This window comes from Acanthochromis polyacanthus, chromosome 9 (genome assembly GCF_021347895.1).
Source record: "Acanthochromis polyacanthus isolate Apoly-LR-REF ecotype Palm Island chromosome 9, KAUST_Apoly_ChrSc, whole genome shotgun sequence".
In the NCBI taxonomy this organism is placed as follows: Eukaryota; Metazoa; Chordata; class Actinopteri; family Pomacentridae; genus Acanthochromis; species Acanthochromis polyacanthus.
In genome coordinates this window covers 15,640,358-15,662,073 of record NC_067121.1, presented here as the reverse complement: position 1 = coordinate 15,662,073, position 21,716 = coordinate 15,640,358, and the positions used below count along the sequence as shown (strand labels likewise).

Here is a 21,716-nt window from a genome sequence, read left to right as displayed (position 1 = left end):
CTCCTTCCATTTCAATATGATTGCTTGCACAGTGCTCCTTGAGATATTTAAAGCTTGGGAAATCTTTTTGTATCCAAATCCGGCTTTAAACTTCTCCACAACAGTATCTCGGACCTGCCTGGTGTGTTCCTTGGTCTTCATGATGCTCTCTGCACTTTAAACAGAACCCTGAGACTATCACAGAGCAGGTGCATTTATACGGAGACTAGATTACACACAGGTGGATTCTATTTATCATCATCAGTCATTTAGGACAACATTGGATCATTCAGAGATCCTCACTGAACTTCTGGAGTGAGTTTGCTGCACTGAAAGTAAAGGGGCCGAATAATATTGCACACCCCACTTTTCAGTTTTTTATTTGTTAAAAAAGTTTAAAATATCCAATAAATTTCATTCCACTTCACGATTGTGTCCCACTTGTTGTTGATTCTTGACAATATTTATATAGTACAGATTCACACAGTAAGGGGAAGACCTCACACAATTACAAATCTTAGGATTGTCTTTGAACAAAATCTTTGGAGATGGCAGGGAATAAAACTCCCCTTTAAAGTTTCTTTCCGATCATTGAAGAGTTTTTTGAAGGAAATAATCTCTAACAAGGAACAACAAATGTTGTTGGTCTTTGACAGGAAGGGACCTTCAGCAGAACCAGGCTCAGGGAGAGCAGCCATCTGCCTCAACTGGTTGGGGATGGGATAAAAGAGAGAAAAAAATGTGATAGCAGAGCATTGAATTACCTTTGTGCATAATCTATGCTATAAAAATAAACTTGCTTTGACCCTGCTTGAGTATTTACATTTCCTACTGGCAATTTTTTAGAGGAAATCAATATATATTTGTGCTTCATTACATCTGGTTGGTACTTACTTTGTAGAGTAAGATTTCTATTTAAATATGATGCAGTCTGTACACAAGATCTTCTCATCAAGTCTTTACAAGTGTTATTTAGTCTTTACCATTTTATTTTATTTTGAAAGTGAAATAATCTGACAGTTCTCTAAAAATATTTCAACTTGCTTACTCTGAGTGCAGTTTACTTTAGTATTTCCACAGTATCATTAGTTTTGTTCTCAATGACTCTAGCACAAAATACTTCTTCTCTGTTGTTTGTCAAACTTTAGAGCACTGAAGTATTAAATTAGGTAAACATGTTTTTACTCTATTGCTTTAACAGATTTTGTTGCATTTTCCCCATTTTTTCATTTGTTGTTTTCTTGTTTTGTTTTCTTAAACAACAGTCCAACAGTTAATTTGCACCAACTTTTCATCATTAAGGTCTGTTGTATGTACTGGCCAAATCTGAGGTCAGTATATACAACAGTCTGGTAACCCCAGAGAATGGAGATTCATTTTTTTTTTGATGAGGTTCCAGTGCATTCCCACACCTCAATCACCGCCTTTCCTGTCTTATGCCTATACACACCACTCTGCTCTTACCACTTGTTCCTTCATGCTTCTCAAACCCCATCCACCCTCCCTGTACTTCTGCCTCCTATTCCTGTCTTCTCCTTTTCCTAGGGAGTTGCTGCTGACCTCTGACTAAACTTTTCCCCCTACACCCTTTCAACTCATCACAGTCATCACCAACTTAATGATCCTTTGTATCCAATAAACAATCAAGCTTCAAATCAATGGTGTGGTCCTTGCAAGTGAAATTACCAAGTGGGCTAATTTTTCCAAATGTTGCAGGGTGGGCTATGAAGCCATTTGGCCACACACATTCTCAGGTCCCAAAAAAATGTGTGTGCGAATGGTAACATGTTTTCGAGCATCTTTAATCCATCAAAAAGGCACCTAAAAGTGAAGCTGGATGATAAAAGCAACCATGTCTGCAGCATAGAGTGTATAATGGGCTGCAAGATTGTAACTTCCAAACGCAGACTGCCGCCTTGTGGTGAATGTTTATACTATAAAACTATAATACAGCTTTTTCATGACTGTTGCAGAATTACAGTTTTGGTTAAAATGTACCAGGTTGTATTTGTCTAAATAATCCTAAAAAAAACAAAAATGAATCTGGAATTACATAAACAGAAATTCAAGTAAGTGCGTTTTTAATTCTTAATGAAACTCTTACTAATTCTTATCCAAAGGAGGATGAGATTTTTTCTTTTGCAGTCTTCTTTTTCAGTGCGGGTTTGATGTGAACGTTAATATATTCAACAAACAGCTTCTGCTTTTCCTGGAAAGTAACCATATTGAACAGAAACATTTGGACGACTTCAGATGACACCCTTGCGTAAAGTTTACTTAGCAAACGTGCTTGTGTAACCGAACTTTACCACGGCAAGGGATGGGTTAAATTTTCCCGCAAGAAATTTGACTTTACGAAATTAAGTGGGCTGAATTCGATAAAAGAGCAGAAAAAGGTTGCAGCCCTCCTCTCCTCTCCAGTCCTGAGAAGTGGCATGTTGTCCAGTGTCACAGCTCAGAGCACACTCCTGCTTTTCATCCTGTCTCCAAAAAACGAGCAATTTATGCCATAATCACTGATTTACTGGAAGGGGTTCGTTTTTTTCCACTTTTATTGCAATGGCAAAATGGTCACTTCTCTTTTTATACTTTTTCCAAGGACTACTTCCCATCATCTTTGGGCAGCAGCGCACAGCTGGCCCCTGGCGGCACCGGATTCAGTGGCAGAACAACGGGCAGGTTTACAGTTTAATGAGCACTGGATCAGAGTACCAGGCTCCGGTTAGGTCCAGAAGTCATTCGAGGTTTTATGTGAGCAGCAGGAGGGATGGTACCGGGAGCCAAATCCCAGGAGCGCAGACAAGACCGACTGGACAAAGTGAATCCAGACACTTCAGGACTGATCAGCCAGGATCCTTCACAGCTGTCAGACAAGTTAATGGTCGCGCGTCAGGGGCCCGTCAGCTGCCTGATCGCCCTTATGGAGCAAGAACTGCAGGGTATCCAGGGGCGCGAAGATTTAACCCTGAAAGCACTAATGCCATCAACGCCTCTTCATTGGGGACTTCAACAGATTTCCTCGGCAGAAGAGGAAGTGCTATCAGAGGGACTAACATGGCACTACACACTAGAGGAGGGGAACCAGGCCCCGGAGCGCAAAACCAGCAGCTACGCGCAGCACCAGAGGCGATGCACGTCTCCAGGCAACCAGCGCAGACTGATCACTCCATCTCAGCATATCCCACAACTGCAGAAACCGAATCTGAGGCTCCAGTTCCATTTCCTGCACTTAGTGAGGATGTTTTAAACGAAATAGTCAGTAATGGAGAGAGCATGGTTAACGACGACCCTCGAAACCCGTTTAAAAACCACAGGAATTCTATTTTCTACAACATGTATCCCACAAGAGGAAGGTCAGTGGCCCGCCGTCCGCCTGGCACAGGGTACGGAACAAGATTTTTCCAAAATGGTAAGTCAAGTGTCCTGTCCATGTGGAGGGAGTAGTCCGGTTAAAGGACAAGTTCACAGTCTTTCAAGTTAGTAAAACAGTTTTTATTCTAATTATTATACTTGGTTAGACTGGCCATTAACATTTGCCTCTGTTTGATTTCAGTGTGAGTAAATCAGAGTAAAATCCAGAAATTCACTTAACTGACTCATTAATTCGTAATTATTATAGAATAATCTCAGTTGTCAATATGAACAGTGTGTATAATTACAGAATGCCTTATAATCATTGGCACATCACTGTTTTATGATAGGTTTGAAAAACTATGAGCATGCCCTTTAACTGGCACAGAGTTAGATGACAACACTATGGTCTAGTAAAAGAGGCAGGATAAAACCATCATGGCATTTTAAATCAGCTGGTTTTGCCAATCATTTTAAGATGGTTTACACAGCCTTATTTCTCTCCCACTTAAATAAAAAGCTGAAAAAGAAAGAAAAATAAATCTTATTTGAATCTCAATGACAGCTGAGAATTGTTAAATATGTTGAAATATGCCAGCAAACAGTTGTGCTCATGTTCAGCCAGTGGAGACTATATTTTAGTGGACTGTTCTCTGCAAGAATAAAATGGCAACATTAACATCTCAGAAAAGAAATTGGATTTTGCCTTTAATCTCCTCCTTCAGGATTGCCAGACCTCGTGCCAGACCCGTATGCCATCCAAGCAGGTGCTTATATCCAGCGCATGCAGATGTATGCACTCCGCTGTGCAGCTGAGGAGAACTGTCTGGCCAGGTAAGCTGTGGTGCCAAAAGTGATTCATTTGTCCAGTACGCACACAGCAGTACGTACATACCAAGGCAAACACACACACAGACACACACACACACACACACACACACACACACACACACACACACACACACACACACACACACACACACAGGTATTTCCTTTGCTTTCATATGCTAAAGGTTAATTTTACTTGTTTTAGCACGTTTTGATTGTTTTGTTTTAGGATTGCTTTCAGTTATATCAGTTAAAGTTGCCGATGTGTTGAGAAAACTATTCTGTTGATAGAGTTACAAAAACAGTCTGATTTTATTCTGGAGCAGCAACTCTCCAACATGATGTCCTGCCAAGACATAAATATTCTGGATTGGTTTTCCCAAAAGCATTAAGCACAATGGAACAAACCCTTTGTGCTCTGTTACTTTTAAGAAAACTAGACCTGGGAGCTCAGCCAATAGCACTTTCCAGTGCAGCTTATGCCTGTGTCCCCTGTGATCCATCCAAGGTCAGCTTATGGACCTGCTGTGCGAGACATCGACTTCAGAGTCCTCCTGCGGTTCCCACAGAAAGTGAAGAACCAAGGCACCACTGACTTCCTCCCTATCAAGCCAAGACACCAATGGGACTGGCACAGCTGTCACCAGTGAGTTTACTCAGCCTAAAAATACAAATTAACTGAGCTCATCACTTTTTAAAATGTTTTTTGGGATTATTTCGGCCCTATTCAAGTCAGGAAGACACCAACTCCTACAAATTCAGTCAAGACAATAAAGTTGGTGCCTTACAGCCATTCCTTAATCCTGCCTCAAGAAAACATTATTATTCAATTCTTTTCTGTCTGTTCTACAAATTCAGGCACTACCACAGCATGGACGCCTTCAGTACCTACGACCTGCTGGATGTCATCACAGGACGTAAAGTGGCCGAGGGACACAAGGCCAGTTTCTGTCTGGAGGACACAGGCTGTGATCCTGGAATCAGGCGGCGCTATGCCTGTACATCTCACACACAGGTAATATACTGTCATATATTGTGTTTTACATGAAAGGCCTGTCTCAGCTGATGACACACAAAGAGATCAGTCACATAAAAGCACAATCACAACTGCAGTATATACACACGTGGACAAAATTGTTGGTACCCCTCAGTTAAAGAAGGAAAAACCCACAATTCTCACTGAAATCACTTGAAACTCACAAAAGTAACAATAAATAAAAATTTATTGAAAATTAAATAATCAAAAACAGCCATTACTTTTGAATTGTTGATTAACATAATTATTTAAGAAAACAAACTAATGAAATAGGGCTGGACAAAAATGATGGTACCTCTATAAAAGATTGAAAACTATTTGACCAGAGTGACATGATTAACTCAGGTGTGTCATTTAATTGACATCACAGGTGTTTCCAAACTCATAATCAGTCAGTCTGCCTATTTAAAGGGAGACAAGTAGTCACCCTGCTGTTTGGTGAAAAGGTGTGTACCACACTGAACATGGACAACAGAAAGCGAAGGAGAGAATTGTCCCAGGACATCCGAAAAAAAATTATAGACAAACATCTTAAAGGTAAAGGCTATAAGACCATCTCTAAACAGCTTGAAGTTCCTATGACAACAGTGGCTCATATTATTCAGAAGTTCAAGACCCACGGGACAGTAGCCAACCTCCCTGGACGTGGCCGCAAGAGGAAAATTGATGACAAATTGAAGAGACGGATCGTTGGAATTGTATCCAAAGAGCCCAGAGCAACCTCCAAAGAAATTAAAGGTAAACTCCAAGGCCAAGGTACATCAGTGTCAGATCGCACCATTCGTCGTTGTTTGAGCCAAAGTGGACTTCATGGGAGATGACCAAGGAGGACACCACTGCTGAAAAAAACTCATAAAAAAGCGAGACTGGAATTTGCAAAAATGCATGTTGACAAGCCACAAAGCTTCTGGGAGAATGTCCTTTGGACAGATGAGACCAAACTGGAGCTTTTTGGTAAGGCACATCAACTCTATGTTCATAGACTCAAAAACCAAGCATACGAAGAAAAGAACACTGTCCCTACGGTGAAACATGGAGGAGGCTCAGTAATGTTTTGGGGCTGCTTTGCTGCATCTGGCACAGGGTGTCTTGAAAGTGTGCAAGGTACGATGAAATCTGAAGACTATCAAGGCATTCTGGAGAGAAATGTGCTGCCTAGTGTCAGAAAGCTTGGTCTCAGTCGCAGGTCATGGGTCTTCCAACAGGACTACGATCCAAAACACACAGCCAAAAACACCCAAGAATGGCTGAGAGAAAAGTGTTGGACTATTCTAAAGTGGCCTTCTATGAGCCCAGATCTGAATCCCATTGAACATATGTGGAAGGAGCTGAAACATGCCATTTGGAGAAGACATCCATCAAACCTGAGACAACTGGAGCTGTTTGCTCATGAGGAGTGGGCCAAAATACCTGTTGACAGCTGCAGAACGCTCATTGACAAATACAGAAATCGTTTAATTGCAGTGATTGCCTCAAAAGGTTGTGCAACAAAATATTAAGTTATGGGTACCATCATTTTTGTCCAGCCCTATTTCATTAGTTTGTTTTTTTAAATAATTATGTTAATCAACAATTCAAAAGTGATGGCTGATTTTGATTATTTAATTTTCAATAAATTTTTATTTATTGTTACTTTTGTGAGTTTCAAGTGATTTCAGTGAGAATTGTGGGTTTTTCCTTCTTTAACTGAGGGGTACCAACAATTTTGTCCACGTGTGTATATATGTCCAATATACTCAATAAATATGTCTTGAGGTGAATATTCTGCTTTTGTTTTTTCCCTTTCCTTTAGTATGTTATAAAGCTGCTGTTTTGCACATGTAAAAGGTCTTCACAAAGCCCAAAGTCATCATCAAAGGGGAACTATTCTCTCCCACGAATACATGGCTTCTTATCCTCCTAGCAGCTAGTCTTGATGAGCAGCTTCATTGTTAGAGCTGCTTCCATTGGATGTACTGTACATTCTCATAATCAGAGGTCACTTTAGTTGGGCCAGATAACTTTTAACTTTTCAGGAGGGAGACCTTAAAGAAACTGGAGCTAAGTACCTATAAGAAGAAAAATAGAGCCTCTTTCTAATCCACTTATATAGACTTCTATGAAATGTTTTTCAAAATATACTGTGTTGTATGCCAAAATAAAACAAATCAGGTCAGGGACATGGCAATCCATTTTCTGGGCTCTGTGATAGCCCCTACTTAGTGTTGGTTTCTTACAGCAACTGTGCTTCCAAGAGCTGTTTATATAACTAAAACTCAAATCTTGTTCATTTGCAGCACTTCAATAGTAGTTAAAGAGCTTAAATCAAAACTGTGAACTACACTGACAGAGTAAGGTTTGTGTTTTCAGGGACTGAGCCCAGGATGCCATGACATCTATGCTGCCAACATCGATTGTCAGTGGATCGACATCACTGATGTACCTCCAGGAAACTACATCCTTAAGGTAACACATGTCACACAAGCTTAGAGCTGTTCAGGTGCACATTTTTCTCTGTCTATGGGCTTTATTTTATGGCACATCGTGAACCTTCCTGAACAGCTGCTCAGGTTTTCATTGATGATTTTTTCAGGTTACTGTCAATCCCAACCTCCATGTTCTGGAGTCGGACTTTACAAACAACATAGTGAGATGTGATATCACATACACAGGAATGTATGTCCAGACACGCAACTGTCGAGTAACAAGGTACTGTAAGAGAGTTTCTGTGGAACATGATCCCAGCATGTGCTTTATTTTCTTTTTAACATTTTATACATTTCATATAGTTTACTGAGATGAATATAGTACTAAATTCGTGAATATTTTGGATAAAGAATAAAATGCTTCCTTGTGGGTTTAGATTAAACCATCCTAATTTTTCTGCTAAATAAATAATTAAAAAAAGCCATTGGTTTAGTTTAAGAAGGCACAAAGCTAAAACCAAGACTAGTTTTCTTAGTTCAGATAGCAACACTGAATATACATTTGTATGGTTATATTCCTCTCTCTGTCTGTTTTTAGAGGTTGAACCGTTTCCTGTAATATCTGCAGGACTTTTACAACCACATATCTCTCCCTGCTGGACAGCAACATTCGAAGAGAAAGTGCAATTGGTAACGTTTTTGTATTACAGATGTAGCTGTGAGCTACAATTTTGCTATGAAGGCTTAAGTTGCATTTATTGGCAATAAATACAAAATCAGTTTACACCGGTTTTGTAAATAAACTAGTGATATCATCACAATTACTTGATTATGTATTTTTAGAAATGATATTTTGTTTTGTTTGTTTCTTTTGTTTTGCTTTAACAAATACAAGTACTGTTGTTAGATGCTTCTGTTCCTTGCACGCTGGTTAACTGCTTGAAATGTGTGTTCTGCTGCTGTTCATTGTCCTTGTCTTGTTTTGCTGCTTTGTGTTACTGATATTGCACACCATTAGTTATAATAATTTTATTTGGAGGATAACAAATTCTATATTTTTGTTACTGATGACCAATGTCATGAAAAGATTGAAACCAACAATTTCTTATGAATTCTGACTGCACTGGTCTGATGAGATGTCACATAATATGCAGTTTTCATACAATGCAAAAACAATGAGAATTTCAGTTGTTATGAAGCAGCATCTGTTGTCATCCACTTTGACACACTACATGGGATAAAACAGTCAATTGTCAAACCTGATGCTTATTTTAATCATAATGTCTTTCAGACAGGCCTGTCATTAGGTATTTATTTAAAAAGTTCAATAATTCCCAAAAATAGATATGCACTGTAGTATTTGTAATGTTCGCCAATGTCACTCAAACTGGAGTAAATACGACATTTGCAAGTGAGTATTCAGGTAGGCAGATGGTGTATGTGGGATTAACCAAAATAGAACTACAATGCCAATATTCATGAGAATGAAGGAAAGCCTGGTTAAACAGCATGAATCATAATTTCAGGAGACAGATGCATCACGCTTTGGATCCACATAGACCAGTAATAGTTCATCATTGGTCTTTTCATGGGATGTCTTGATAATAGAAAAATAAAGAATATCAACTGACATATCCTTTAATCTCTTGGTGGTTGTAGTAGAAAATTGCAAATAGTTCTTTTGTGTTAAATAGCTAGTGCAGTATATGGGAATGTGTTTTTATGAATGTGTATAACTCAGTGAATGGAAAATACTGAAAACTGTTAGTACTCTTAAAACGTTGTTTAAAACCTTATTACATTCTGTTTGGTATGTTGGATTTGATGCAATAAATATTGAGGAGTTAGGAGTTTATCATGACTACAGCTCTGTCCTTGTCTGTTAAAAAGACAGCCAGAAACAGAATTTAATCTTGTAAAATGCCAGAATGTGAAAATTACTTCACTATATCTGTGTATCGCAAAAGATTTTCTCTGATTTGTAACTACATGTCTGTGTTCTGCCATAAAAATTCCAAGAGCTATAAAAGAATAAGTTCTTTAAACAGTTTCATATCCTGCATTCCAGCTGAACAAGAGCAACTTGTTCATACTGGGTTACCTCAGCACACTGCGGACTTCATCAGCTGAATGAAGAGCTTTACTTTGAGTGATGCGTGCAGATCGTGGCCTCAGAGACAAACAGGCCTGCAGGCAGACGCTGGCGGCATGTTTGCTGACAGACCTCTGTGAAGACAGCGCTCAGGATCTTATACAGCCCTGCCATATCTACTAAAACACAGCAGAGCAAGATGAATAGAGTCTTTTTCTCACTGTCCTTGTTTAGAAGAGGCTCTCTCAGCTGCTGGTTAAGACTCCCTCTTGGCTTAGAATTCATCACATCATGGCTTAATCCACCTCAGTGGGAGATAGTCTAAGTCAACATTCGTTTTAATAGCACTAGGATATTTTATCTGAGTGGGAGGATTGACTGAACCTGCCAAAGAATGTCTCTGCCTAGTCATTCAAACATGTTTTTACTGAGGACAAATGTGTTTTTCCAGCAAACACAAACAGTTTCAAACAGCAAAAGAACGACAGAAGAAACCTGTGTGTGTGGATCATATTTACTGTGGAGCGGGTAGTGCTTCAGCTCATTCAAAGATAGTTTTCCTTGAACAAATCACTGTCTCAAACAAGCTTTACATATGATGAAACAGTTTTGAATGATGTACTGGAAAACAGGCTCCAGACAATGTATACACTGTTAAATGCACAGATGTTGGATATTTACAACAAGACCAAGCTCAGTCTCAGCTTAAGACAGCAGTGAACCGGGAAGATTAAGCGCAATTGAAATGGTTTACATTGAAAGTTGCCAAGGTGCTTCCCTGCCAGAGTAGATTGTCTATGTTATTGAAAGTGTCTGGAAAATCCCCCTACTCCTATTTAGCCAGCTTCATTCCTGTCTGCCTAGGAACTTTGAAGACAATATTTGCAGACAGTGACTGTGTCAGCAGAGGATCTCTGCACTGTAGAGTTAAAGTCTGGATCTGCTGCACAGCCATGCGAACAGCTACACAAAGCTGCAGTAAAGCAATGCTTTAAGGTAGATGCTCACTTTACAAGGCAAACATTATCACAGTCTAACTGACATGAGATTTTTTACTGAGATATAATGTCAAAGGTATTTTTGGTTTCACTTAAACCTTATGTAAATTGAAAGTAAATGAACAGTCAGGGATTATTAACCCTCCTAAATATGCTTTTAAACCTTCCAGCAAGTTAAAAAGGCATGTTTTTTGCTGTTGTTTTTTGAAGTCAAAATGACATCATTGAGCAAAGCAAAAAAACTGTAAAAACTGAAAAGTTTGTCAGATTTTCAACTTCTGTCAGTCTGTACAGTATATGCTTCTGTCAGGTAAAATACCAAATCTAAGACAAAAATTGGGGATATTTAGGCTAAAATGCATCTATATATATTATGTGTATATATATATATATATATATATATATATACACACATATATATATATATATATATATATATATATATATACACACGTGGACAAAATTGTTGGTACCCCTCAGTTAAAGAAGGAAAAATCCACAATTCTCACTGAAATCACTTGAAACTCACAAAAGTAACAATAAATAAAAATTTATTGAAAATTAAATAATCAAAAACAGCCATTACTTTTGAATTGTTGATTAACATAATTATTTAAAAAAACAAACTAATGAAACAGGCCTGGACAAAAATGATGGTACCTCTATAAAAGATTGAAAACTATTTGACCAGAGTGACATGATTAACTCAGGTGTGTCATTTAATTGACATCACAGGTGTTTCCAAACTCATAATCAGTCAGTCTGCCTATTTAAAGGGAGACAAGTAGTCACCCTGCTGTTTGGTAAAAAGGTGTGTACCACACTGAACATGGACAACAGAAAGCGAAGGAGAGAATTGTCCCAGGACATCCGAAAAAAATGATAGACAAACATCTTAAAGGTAAAGGCTATAAGACCATCTCTAAACAGCTTGAAGTTCCTGTGACAACAGTGGCTCATATTATTCAGAAGTTCAAGACCCACGGGACAGTAGCCAACCTCCCTGGACGTGGCCGCAAGAGGAAAATTGATGACAAATTGAAGAGACGGATCGTTGGAATTGTATCCAAAGAACCCAGAGCAACCTCCAAAGAAATTAAAGGTGAACTCCAAGGCCAAGGTACATCAGTGTCAGATCGCACCATTCGTCGTTGTTTGAGCCAAAGTGGACTTCATGGGAGACGACCAAGGAGGACACCACTGCTGAAAAAAACTCATAAAAAAGCGAGACTGGAATTTGCAAAAATGCATGTTGACAAGCCACAAAGCTTCTGGGAGAATGCCCTTTGGACAGATGAGACCAAACTGGAGCTTTTTGGTAAGGCACATCAACTCTATGTTCATAGACTCAAAAACCAAGCATACAAAGAAAAGAACACTGTCCCTACGGTGAAACATGGAGGAGGCTCAGTAATGTTTTGGGGCTGCTTTGCTGCATCTGGCACAGGGTGTCTTGAAAGTGTGCAAGGTACGATGAAATCTGAAGACTATCAAGGCATTCTGGAGAGAAATGTGCTGCCTAGTGTCAGAAAGCTTGGTCTCAGTCGCAGGTCATGGGTCTTCCAACAGGACAACGATCCAAAACACACAGCCAAAAACACCCAAGAATGGCTGAGAGAAAAGCGTTGGACTGTTCTAAAGTGGCCTTCTATGAGCCCAGATCTGAATCCCATTGAACATATGTGGAAGGAGCTGAAACATGCCATTTGGAGAAGACACCCATCAAACCTGAGACAACTGGAGCTGTTTGCTCATGAGGAGTGGGCCAAAATACCTGTTGACAGCTGCAGAACGCTCATTGACAAATACAGAAATCGTTTAATTGCAGTGATTGCCTCAAAAGGTTGTGCAACAAAATATTAAGTTATGGGTACCATCATTTTTGTCCAGCCCTATTTCATTAGTTTGTTTTTTTAAATAATTATGTTAATCAACAATTCAAAAGTGATGGGTGATTTTGATTATTTAATTTTCAATAAATTTTTATTTATTGTTACTTTTGTGAGTTTCAAGTGATTTCAGTGAGAATTGTGGGTTTTTCCTTCTTTAACTGAGGGGTACCAACAATTTTGTCCATGTGTGTGTGTGTATATATATATATATATATATATATATATATATATATATATCATTTGCTATATAAATGCAAAATAGATTCTGTAAAAGTGTAAAACCTCTGTGTTCCTCAGCTCAGCGGAAAAGCCATGAGCAACTCAGGTGTGACCAACAGGCATGTGATAAAAGTCTGAGAGTTTTCAGGTGAACTGCAGGTTGTGCAAAAAAGTTTTCAGCAAGTTACAGCAAGAAACTAGTCATCTATAGCTTGTGGAGCCCAGATTTTTAGGGGGGGATTTCAGCACATGAAGATTTTAAAACTGTTAAAACCACAATGAGTAAAACTCTTTGAAGTGGAAGAACAATTTTAAAAAAAATTAAAGAACCACTGGAGTCACTGGAAGGTCTGTGCAAAATTTTACAGAAATCTGTCTAATAATATGAGATTTCTGTTTGACTCACAATACTGGGCTGATTGTATGTAGTGAGGATGCAGCTAAAAGCAATGTTTGATAGGTACAAATTAACAACAACAGAAAATGGACAAGCGAAGAAAATTCTTCCATTAACCCCTAGATACTCATCTTCTTTTTAAATAAAAAGCATGAAAATATTTTGCTCATTGGGCTCTTTTGGGGAAAATTATCCAGCACTTAATGATATAATAAAGAAAGTGAGGAACAACAGTGTTGCTGCTACAACTGTCTTTGTGCTATTACTGTCTTAAAATGTTTGAATCATGAGACTTTGCGCTTTCAAATTACTTAAAATTGGGTATTTCAAAATGCAGCAGCAGAACTGTGTTATGAGTTCTTCTTACTTTTTGCCTTTTACTCACTTATAAATCACACTAGCATTGGCATTATTGGAGCCATAATGTTGAATTTTAATCTGTTCCACTTGATCAGATGATCAGTGTTTGACTGACTCTGTTTCTCAGAACTCAGCTGGTCTGTTCCTTTTTGGACTGGCATGTCATTTTAAACATATCATGCTGTAGAGAAGACACTGTTTGTTCAGCTGTGGAGCTTCACACTAACATCTGTCTTTCATTAGTCTTACGAAAGCACAGAATGGCAATGACAATGGCAAATTTTTTTTAAAAGGCAGTCTAGCACCTCTCAGTTGGTCTCAGCATACAGTAAGGTGAGGAAGGAATGGGTTCTGCCATGTGCCTGCCTGTAGCCTCCTCTGAACATATTGTGGCAAGGAGAGACATTTTCCGGATGCATCTGCACGTAGGTGGGCAATGTTTGGAGAGGTTACTAAGGGCAGAGTTTGGTATTTGCAGGTCATATTTCAACAAAGCGAGGCCACGTGAGAGCTGGCCTGCATGTAACAGAGGAACGTGCTCAGCCTAAAGAGAATGTCTTGGCAGGTTAGTTTAGGCACTGAGCAGAGAAATTCCTCAGCAGTTCTGTCATCTTACTGAGATTAAGAACAGAGCTGAGGTCAGCTGAAGACCAGTGAGAGTGTGTGGCCAGACACTGTGCTACTTCCTCACCTGGGGTCACTTACACAACCAGTGTTGTAAATTTGGCCAGTGAAAACTACATGGAGCTCAGAGACAAAACACAGTGGAGACATCTTTGAGTGGGACTAATGATGAGTTCTGTTTCTCTTTCAAACTGGGTGGCATTGTGACTTGGGTGGTATTTGGAAGGACAGCTGAAAGGATTTGCTTTTCTCTGATTTTTATCCACTGCTTTGTCTCTAAGCTCTTCATCTCTCCCTTTAAACATTTGTATTAATTTTTCTCTGTAGCAGTCTGTCCAGTGTAATTTAAGATGCCTAAGGGAAGCTCCCGGTCAGGATGGAGATGGCAAAACAATGTTTTGACTGTGAACTTCACGATGAACTTCAGCAAATTATTTCTTTGTGTTACTAATTTCTGAGAATGAAAGGGGCAAAAAATGGCTACTTGTATAGAGTTTTGAAAATTGAACAAAGATATAAGGACAAATATTAGTATTTAGTTTTTGCATTAAACAATATGTGATAAGTTCACTTTATTATTATTTTTTTTACCAATGCCAGTGGGTGTACTTTGTCTAAAGTACTGTACTGTGTAATGCACTGCATTTCACAATGAAAGAGTAACTTTTTAAACTCTTTACCTAAAAATCATGTGGCTGATATCCAGGGGTTTAACTTCACACTTGGTGCATCCCAGGACCCTGACACATCATTGCAGGGGCAGAGCCAAAGGGTGGCCATAATCGCCTTAGAGTAGAGTCTGCATATTCCAAACAACCACTAATGAGGCCCATTTGAGCACTATGCACAAACTAATAGAATAGAAAAAGTCTAAACCATAATGTAACTGAAACTGTAATTTTAATAACTGAAAAAGCCTAGCCTGATTATTTCTTTAATTCATCTCTGTAAATTAATCTTTTACTAATGAATAATAATGTGCCAAAATAACTAAATCTGAAACCAAAATATGATTGCAATGTTTTTCTTGCTTAGCAGCTAACTTTTATAAAATCAGTTGGAACCATACTAGTCTTCAAAAAATTTGGAGTCACCCAGTGAAGTGGAAACTAATTCACAAATCATTGGTCAGAGTCTAAGACTTGTCTATGTTCAAATGTTAAAGATCTTGAAAAAAAAAGGGATTTACTGTTGATAAAAATCCAACATTTCTTTGCAGTGATTAACGCCCCAAGAAAAAACAGAAATACTGAGCTGTGCATCGTCTTTTATGCTATGAGAGTTGGTCATTTTTCCACGTCTATAGGGCGTATGATTGGAGTAACAGTTTTGACACCATTATACTTAACTAAATCTATTGGTCAGATCATGACGTCAGGATATCATATTTCACCCCTAAATCATATCCTACAGAAGACATAAGGTTATCATTAGGTCATTTTTTGAAGAGAACATGTCAACCAATGTTCAAACTTTTGCTTCAATCTGCTATACATTGGCTATACATTGATCCCTATTATTTTGTGACAGATGCTATGCATATTATACCTTTATGTATTGTAAAGTTTCTTATGCCCCTTATAGGTATATGTAGCTCAGGGATGGGGAACGTCACGATCAAAAATGGATATACGAATTTTAAAAAATGCTTTGATTTTCATTTTTTATTTACAAAAACAAAAAATAAAATAAGTCAGAGACAGAAACGAAAAAAGAACCGTTTTTCATTTTCTGCGACCGGAAGTGGTCATCAGCAAGGGTGGTCAGATTGAATCAGAGCCGAGGACTCTCTGTCCCGCCCACATTTACCGGCTTCTGCTGTTTATGGACGCTGCTACCGCTGCTGCTAACAACGTTAGCTTCCAAAAGTGGAGATAAACTCTACAGGTAAGTGTTAAAGTCAACTTTGTAACTAGTTGCACTCTTCTCTACTTCTGGACAATATCACATATAAAGCAGTGAAGTTACTGTAAGTTACCATCAGACTGTAACCTCTGATATAAACTTGTTCTAACATCGTGTTTTAAAGTCGTTCTATAAATCTCAATTTATGTTTCCTAACTTTGTATTTACAATGAGGCTAATCCCGGTTAGTCAGTGTTATCTATTAGGTGTAGCTAAGTGTCCTGAAGGTCACAGCTGATCAATCATAATAGATCAGTCATAGGGAAACTGCTGTTTCGAGGCGCAGTTTATTAATGATCAGCAGATAGAAATTAATCTATGTTAACGTTCCTCCACAGAACTCTGATGAATGTTAATCTCTCAGTTCAATGAATGAAGAACAGTTCAGTTCTGAGTTAATATATCTGTTCTTTGCTTCAGACTCTATTTGACAGCTTCTGTTCATACAACAGTGTACGGTCAGATAACTGTGAAGCTCATGTTAATGCTAATGCTACATTAGAATAAAAATAATAAACTTTATTGTCCATCTAAGGCAGTAAAATACTCTTTGGCCTCAACCAGGAAAACAAACATTTCTGTAAGATTAGAAAGTAGGACAAAATACAACACTCTGTTGTGTTTCATTCGTACCCTGATGTGTTCATTCTGATATTTAAAGTTCCAGCAGTTGGACTGAAAGAACCTTGGAGGTCTTCTTCTCACTGTTCGTGTCTTTTCCTTCCAGCCTTGGTCTGGATCATTGGGAACATCTGATCTGATGGACTGAGAGCTACAGAGAACACCAACATCCAGCTGTGGTTGTCTGAACAGTCTTCTCTCCATCACTGTGAGGAAGAGCAGCACTGATGTCCTCCTCATCCTTCCATTAAGAACAATGATGCTGCAGATTAAGCTCCTCTCTTCATAATATTTGTCTTGTGACTGTTCAGTTTTTACACTTCACTGTCAGCAACACATTATTTATTTCATCCATTTATTACGTGTTTACACATCTTTACAGTTCACAATTGTTAAATAATGCAGTTTTTAAATGTGCAATGAAGGAAATAATGAAGCTCTTGAGCTGAATGTGTTGATGTTTTAATGCTGCATATCTGCTATAAATAACATTGTACAGGGTTTCTGCAGATATCAACCAGTCAAATTTAATGCTATACTGTAAAAAATGTAATGCCACGACCATGAACTCAAATTACACGGGTTTGTTTTTTTTTGTAAAAGATTATTTTTATATGAAAACCCTACATTTGACTATTTCTGAATCTGGGAACCACCCCTGAACACCAACGGGCTGCAGTCATTCTCTGAAATCCACGTTTTTCAGCCATTTTTGCTGGAATTTGTGTTTCCCCATTTCCCAGCCTGGTCCAGCCTGTCAGCCACTTTAAAAACATGCAGTTTTTAGAAATTGTACCCACCCGGCTGGAACAATTATCTCAATGCTTCGGCATGTTTACGCAGATGCACATACCTGACAAATCGCAGTCTATAAATATATTATTGTCAATTATTTTCTTGAAAACTGCAGAAAGAAATTTTAATGCTACCGAGAATCAAATTTAATGATTTTTAATGCCATTTAAGGCCTTAATTTCTGCAAAATCAACTTAATGACTATTAATGTTCTGCAGAAACCCTGTTGTATTTCTGCTACAGCAGCAGAGATGAAGTTAAAAGTGATAAATAGAATCTGTGAATACTAAGAACAGAGAATAATAAACTGCTGAAAGAGTTGGTCTGTCCTTCTGTCAGTGAAAGCTAAACAGGAAGTGGTTCACTGAGGATGTCGTCCATTCAGTCTCCTTCTTCACAACCAGATGAGGTTTTCCTTCTGTTGGCTTCACTCAGAAGATCCTCACAGTGAACATGAGACACCTGAGATGAAGAGAGATGTCACAGTATCAGCATCAACAGCAGAGGTTCATTTTAAAGTATCCCTGGAAAGATTTCCTATTTCATATAGTTTTCCAAGCACTGAACGACAGAAAGACCTGTAGTCACTTTAGCTTTAGGAGAGGATTTTATTATCCAGCTTATCTGTGCTGCAGTTTAAATGTATTAACTGTAGTGTTCATCATTATTTTGGACATATTCTGGGAGGTTATTTTTCTAATCTGCACTAAGATGTACTACAACATGTGAATCAGTCATTAAACAATGTTAACGACTAGAGAGTAGATTTACTGTTTTCTCCAGTTTAACTTCAGAGACTCAGCAGATATTTAGGACTACTGACAACATAGAACTTTAACCTTACTGTTTGAATCACATTTAGGTTTTCTAAACGTTATATTAATGTGAACCAGCGTCTCCACACGGTTTTATTAACTAAATGTACCACATTACACTAACACGACACACTTCAGCCTTTTCCATGAAACACAATGCAAACATCGTTAGCTTAATGCTACACTAGGTTTAATCAGGCTACGACTGAGCAGCTCGCTCGGTTAGCATCACTAATTTATATTAAAGCTAATATTTACTGGATGCTAACTCTCTTCTCTTGTCAATAAACAAAGAAATAAACTCCACCAATATCTGGACTGCATGGCACACATTATATCTGACACGAAAGTTGCATATGAAGTGCATTAAAAGCGGCACTGATAAGAAAATAAACATTTAGCCTACTTACCGAACTTTCAGTGTCTGCTGGTAGAATCAGCCGAAGGTAGCAAAATGGTTAAAACAAGCCAACAGGCAGGGAAAGTGTCTGTGGAAAAGATTCTGCTTCTTCACCGATAAACCACCAGTGACCATATCAGAATTAATCCTCCAGACTGTCAGTCATTCCAGACGAACTGTCAATCAGGTAACCACGCCCCCTTGCGTCGTAAAACTTAATAAAAAAAATCGATATTGATTTATTTTAAGATCGGCCACTTGATCTTTCATTTTGACCATGAAAACAAACAAAAAAAACCCATTTATTTACAGTCTATGCACCGTACTTTGTTTGGCTCCACCCTTGCTGATGACCACTTCCGGTCTCAGAAAACGAAAAAATTGACCTTTTTTCGTTTCTGTCTCTTACTTATTTTAGTTTTTGTTTTTGTAAATAAAAAATGAAAACCAAAGCATTTCTTAAAATTCGTATATCCATTTTTGATCGTGAAAAGGAAAAACGCCTTGTATTTCAGTTTTAATTTTTGCCTTTGAAAACGAAAATCAAATAACCACTCGTTTTTTGTTTTTCAATACCTGCTTTAGAACGGAAAATCCAATTACCAAAATATACACGGACCCCTGGTAGCCACCGCGGAGCTTCTCGCGCCCGACAAAGTGAAATTATTTAAAAGCGTCAGTTTGTCTCGAAGAACTGTTTCAGACAGGATTACTGATATGGCGCAAGATATTGGAAAAAACACTGAAGAACACTGCAAGAGACTTTGAGTATTTTTCTCTGGCTTGTGAGACAACAGACATCACAAACACAGCGCAGCTTGCCATTTTTGTGCGTGGGATTACGACCGAGTTTGAAACGAAGGAGAAGTTGCTGTCTTTGCAAGCCATGCATGGCACTACTAAAGGTGAGGATTTGTTCAATCAGTTATTGTGGCCATGAACAATTTTGAACTGCCATTTGAGAAGTTGAGCGGCATCGCCACTGACGGAGCTCTCGCAATGGTTGGCGCGCAAAAAGGATCGACTGCATTAGTCAAAAAAGAAATGAGCCGTCTGAGTCTGGATCCAAGTGATTTAGTTGTATACCACTGTATCGTACATCAAGAGAGTTTATGTGCACATTCCCTGAAGTTTACCCATGTGATGAAAACAGTTGTGTCCACCATAAACTTCATTAAAAGCAGAGGGCTGAACAACCGCCAGTTTATGGAGCTACTCAGCGAGCTTGAGTCAGAGTATGGTGATCTGGTGTATCATTGTGAAGTGCGAAGGCTGAGTCGTGCAAATATGCTCGCGTGGTTTTATACACTGCGGGAAGAAGTCAGACGCTTCATGGAGATGAAGGGGAAACCTGTCGTGGAGCTCAGTGATGGCAAGTTCCTCTGTGATCTGGCCTTCATGGTGGACATCAGCAAGCACCTGTCAGAGCTAAACATGAAGCTGCAAGGTCCCAATCAGCTCATCAGCTCTCTGCTTTCAAATGTGAAATAATTTGAAGTGAAGTTAAGGCTGTGGCAAGGACAACTGGAAGGGGGAAACACTGTGCACTTTCCCACCCTACAAGAGCAAAAGCCTGATGTTACAACTGAATATGCTGGTGAGTGTGCAAAACTCATCCAGGCATTTGATGAGAGGTTTCGTGATGTGAAAAATATACAAAAGGAACTCGACATGTTTGAGACGCCATTTAATGTGCAACCATCTAATGTGCCAGACAACCTCCAAATGGAAATAACTGAGCTGCAAAACAACAACGAGCTCAAAGCCAAGTACAACAACCTCTCTCTGCTGGACTTTTACAAACTGTATGTCCGTGCTGAGGATTTTCCCATCCTGAAGTTTGCGTCCCTGTTTGGGACAATGTACCGCTGTGAACGGTTCTTTTCAAAACTGACTCTTGCAAAGACTCGCCTCCGCTCAAGACTGACTGACTCAAACTTGGAAAACCAGCTTCGAGTAGCATCATCATCACTGCCAGCTGACATCAGACGCCTCGCTAAAGAAAAACAGTTCCAGCCATCGCATTAGGTGAGTCTACAAATGCAGCAATCATGAGGCTTAGTAACAGCAGTTATAGACTTTCTTCGTCTTTTTTTCATCACTTATGTGTTCATAGTAGTATGGCCCTTGGAGGACTTTATAAAAATTGAAATCGCCCTTGATATGAAAAAGGTTCCCCACCCCTGATGTAGCTCATGCACATGTCTTAACTCTATTCTTTGGTTTTAATAGCATTTACCATAACTATATCATCTTTTACTCTTAGTATATTGCACCCAGAAAATGTTGCACTACATCAGACAATTTCACATTTTCCATGAAAGCTCACACTTTAATTCATGTGCTAACATAACTGCACAAGGATTTTCTAATCATCAATTAGCCTTTCAACGTAATGAGCTGACACATTGTAGCATTAGAACACAGGAGTGATGGTTGCTGGAAATGTTCCTGTGTACCCCTATGGAGATATTCCATTAAAAATCTGCATTTTCGAGCTGGAATAGTCATTTACCACATTAACAAAGTCTAGCCTCGATTTCTGATTAATTTAGTGTTACCTTCATTGAAAAAAATGTTTTTCTTTCAAAAATAAGGACATTTCAAAGTGACCCTAAATTTTTGAAAGGTAATGCATATGTCCTTATCTGAGAGCTGCTGTCACCTGTCTCTGCCTCTCTATGTTTAAGGAGGATGGTTGGATCTATTACCACTTATCTGTTGTTCATACGCTACCCGACATCGACTGAACACCTATGGCATTAACTGCATTCAACTCGTGTGTTATTTTTGGATGGATGAGACGATCGTGAGGTGGCAGGACTGAGAGTCAGTGTTGTTCTTGGTTTGGATCTCTGTCTGACATTCCAGACGCACTCCAGTATTTAGAAAGACAGCCCAGCCAACGACTCAGCCGGTGTGCCTTCTGGTTGACAAGATTCACAGAGAGGGTGTGCAGAAGGCCCAGACTTGGACAGCAGGCCAAGAAATGGCCTTTC

General features: G+C 38.8%; 1 protein-coding gene and 1 long non-coding RNA gene across 3 annotated transcripts; both read left to right on the top strand.

The window, feature by feature from the left end:
- Nucleotides 1-410: 410 nt before the first annotated feature.
- Nucleotides 411-9,454, top strand: LOC110968789 (protein-lysine 6-oxidase-like). 2 transcript variants are annotated; one of them, XM_022218758.2, is made up of 7 exons: nucleotides 411-3,388; nucleotides 4,056-4,164; nucleotides 4,667-4,804; nucleotides 5,017-5,173; nucleotides 7,544-7,639; nucleotides 7,767-7,882; nucleotides 8,198-9,454. In XM_022218758.2, the coding sequence occupies exons 1-7, from the start codon at nucleotides 2,539-2,541 to the stop codon at nucleotides 8,202-8,204; spliced, it is 1,473 nt and encodes a 490-aa protein (XP_022074450.1). In that variant the 5' UTR covers nucleotides 411-2,538; the 3' UTR covers nucleotides 8,205-9,454. The 2 variants fall into 2 exon arrangements, with proteins under 2 accessions (XP_022074450.1, XP_051809573.1); XM_051953613.1 differs by lacking the exon at nucleotides 411-3,388 and having other exon boundaries at nucleotides 3,396-4,164.
- Nucleotides 9,455-15,797: 6,343 nt separating this feature from the next.
- Nucleotides 15,798-18,259, top strand: LOC127535470 (uncharacterized). The gene is made up of 2 exons (XR_007944332.1): nucleotides 15,798-16,068; nucleotides 16,814-18,259. It is a non-coding gene; the product is annotated as an uncharacterized LOC127535470 (long non-coding RNA).
- The last annotated feature ends 3,457 nt before the right edge of the window (nucleotides 18,260-21,716 follow it).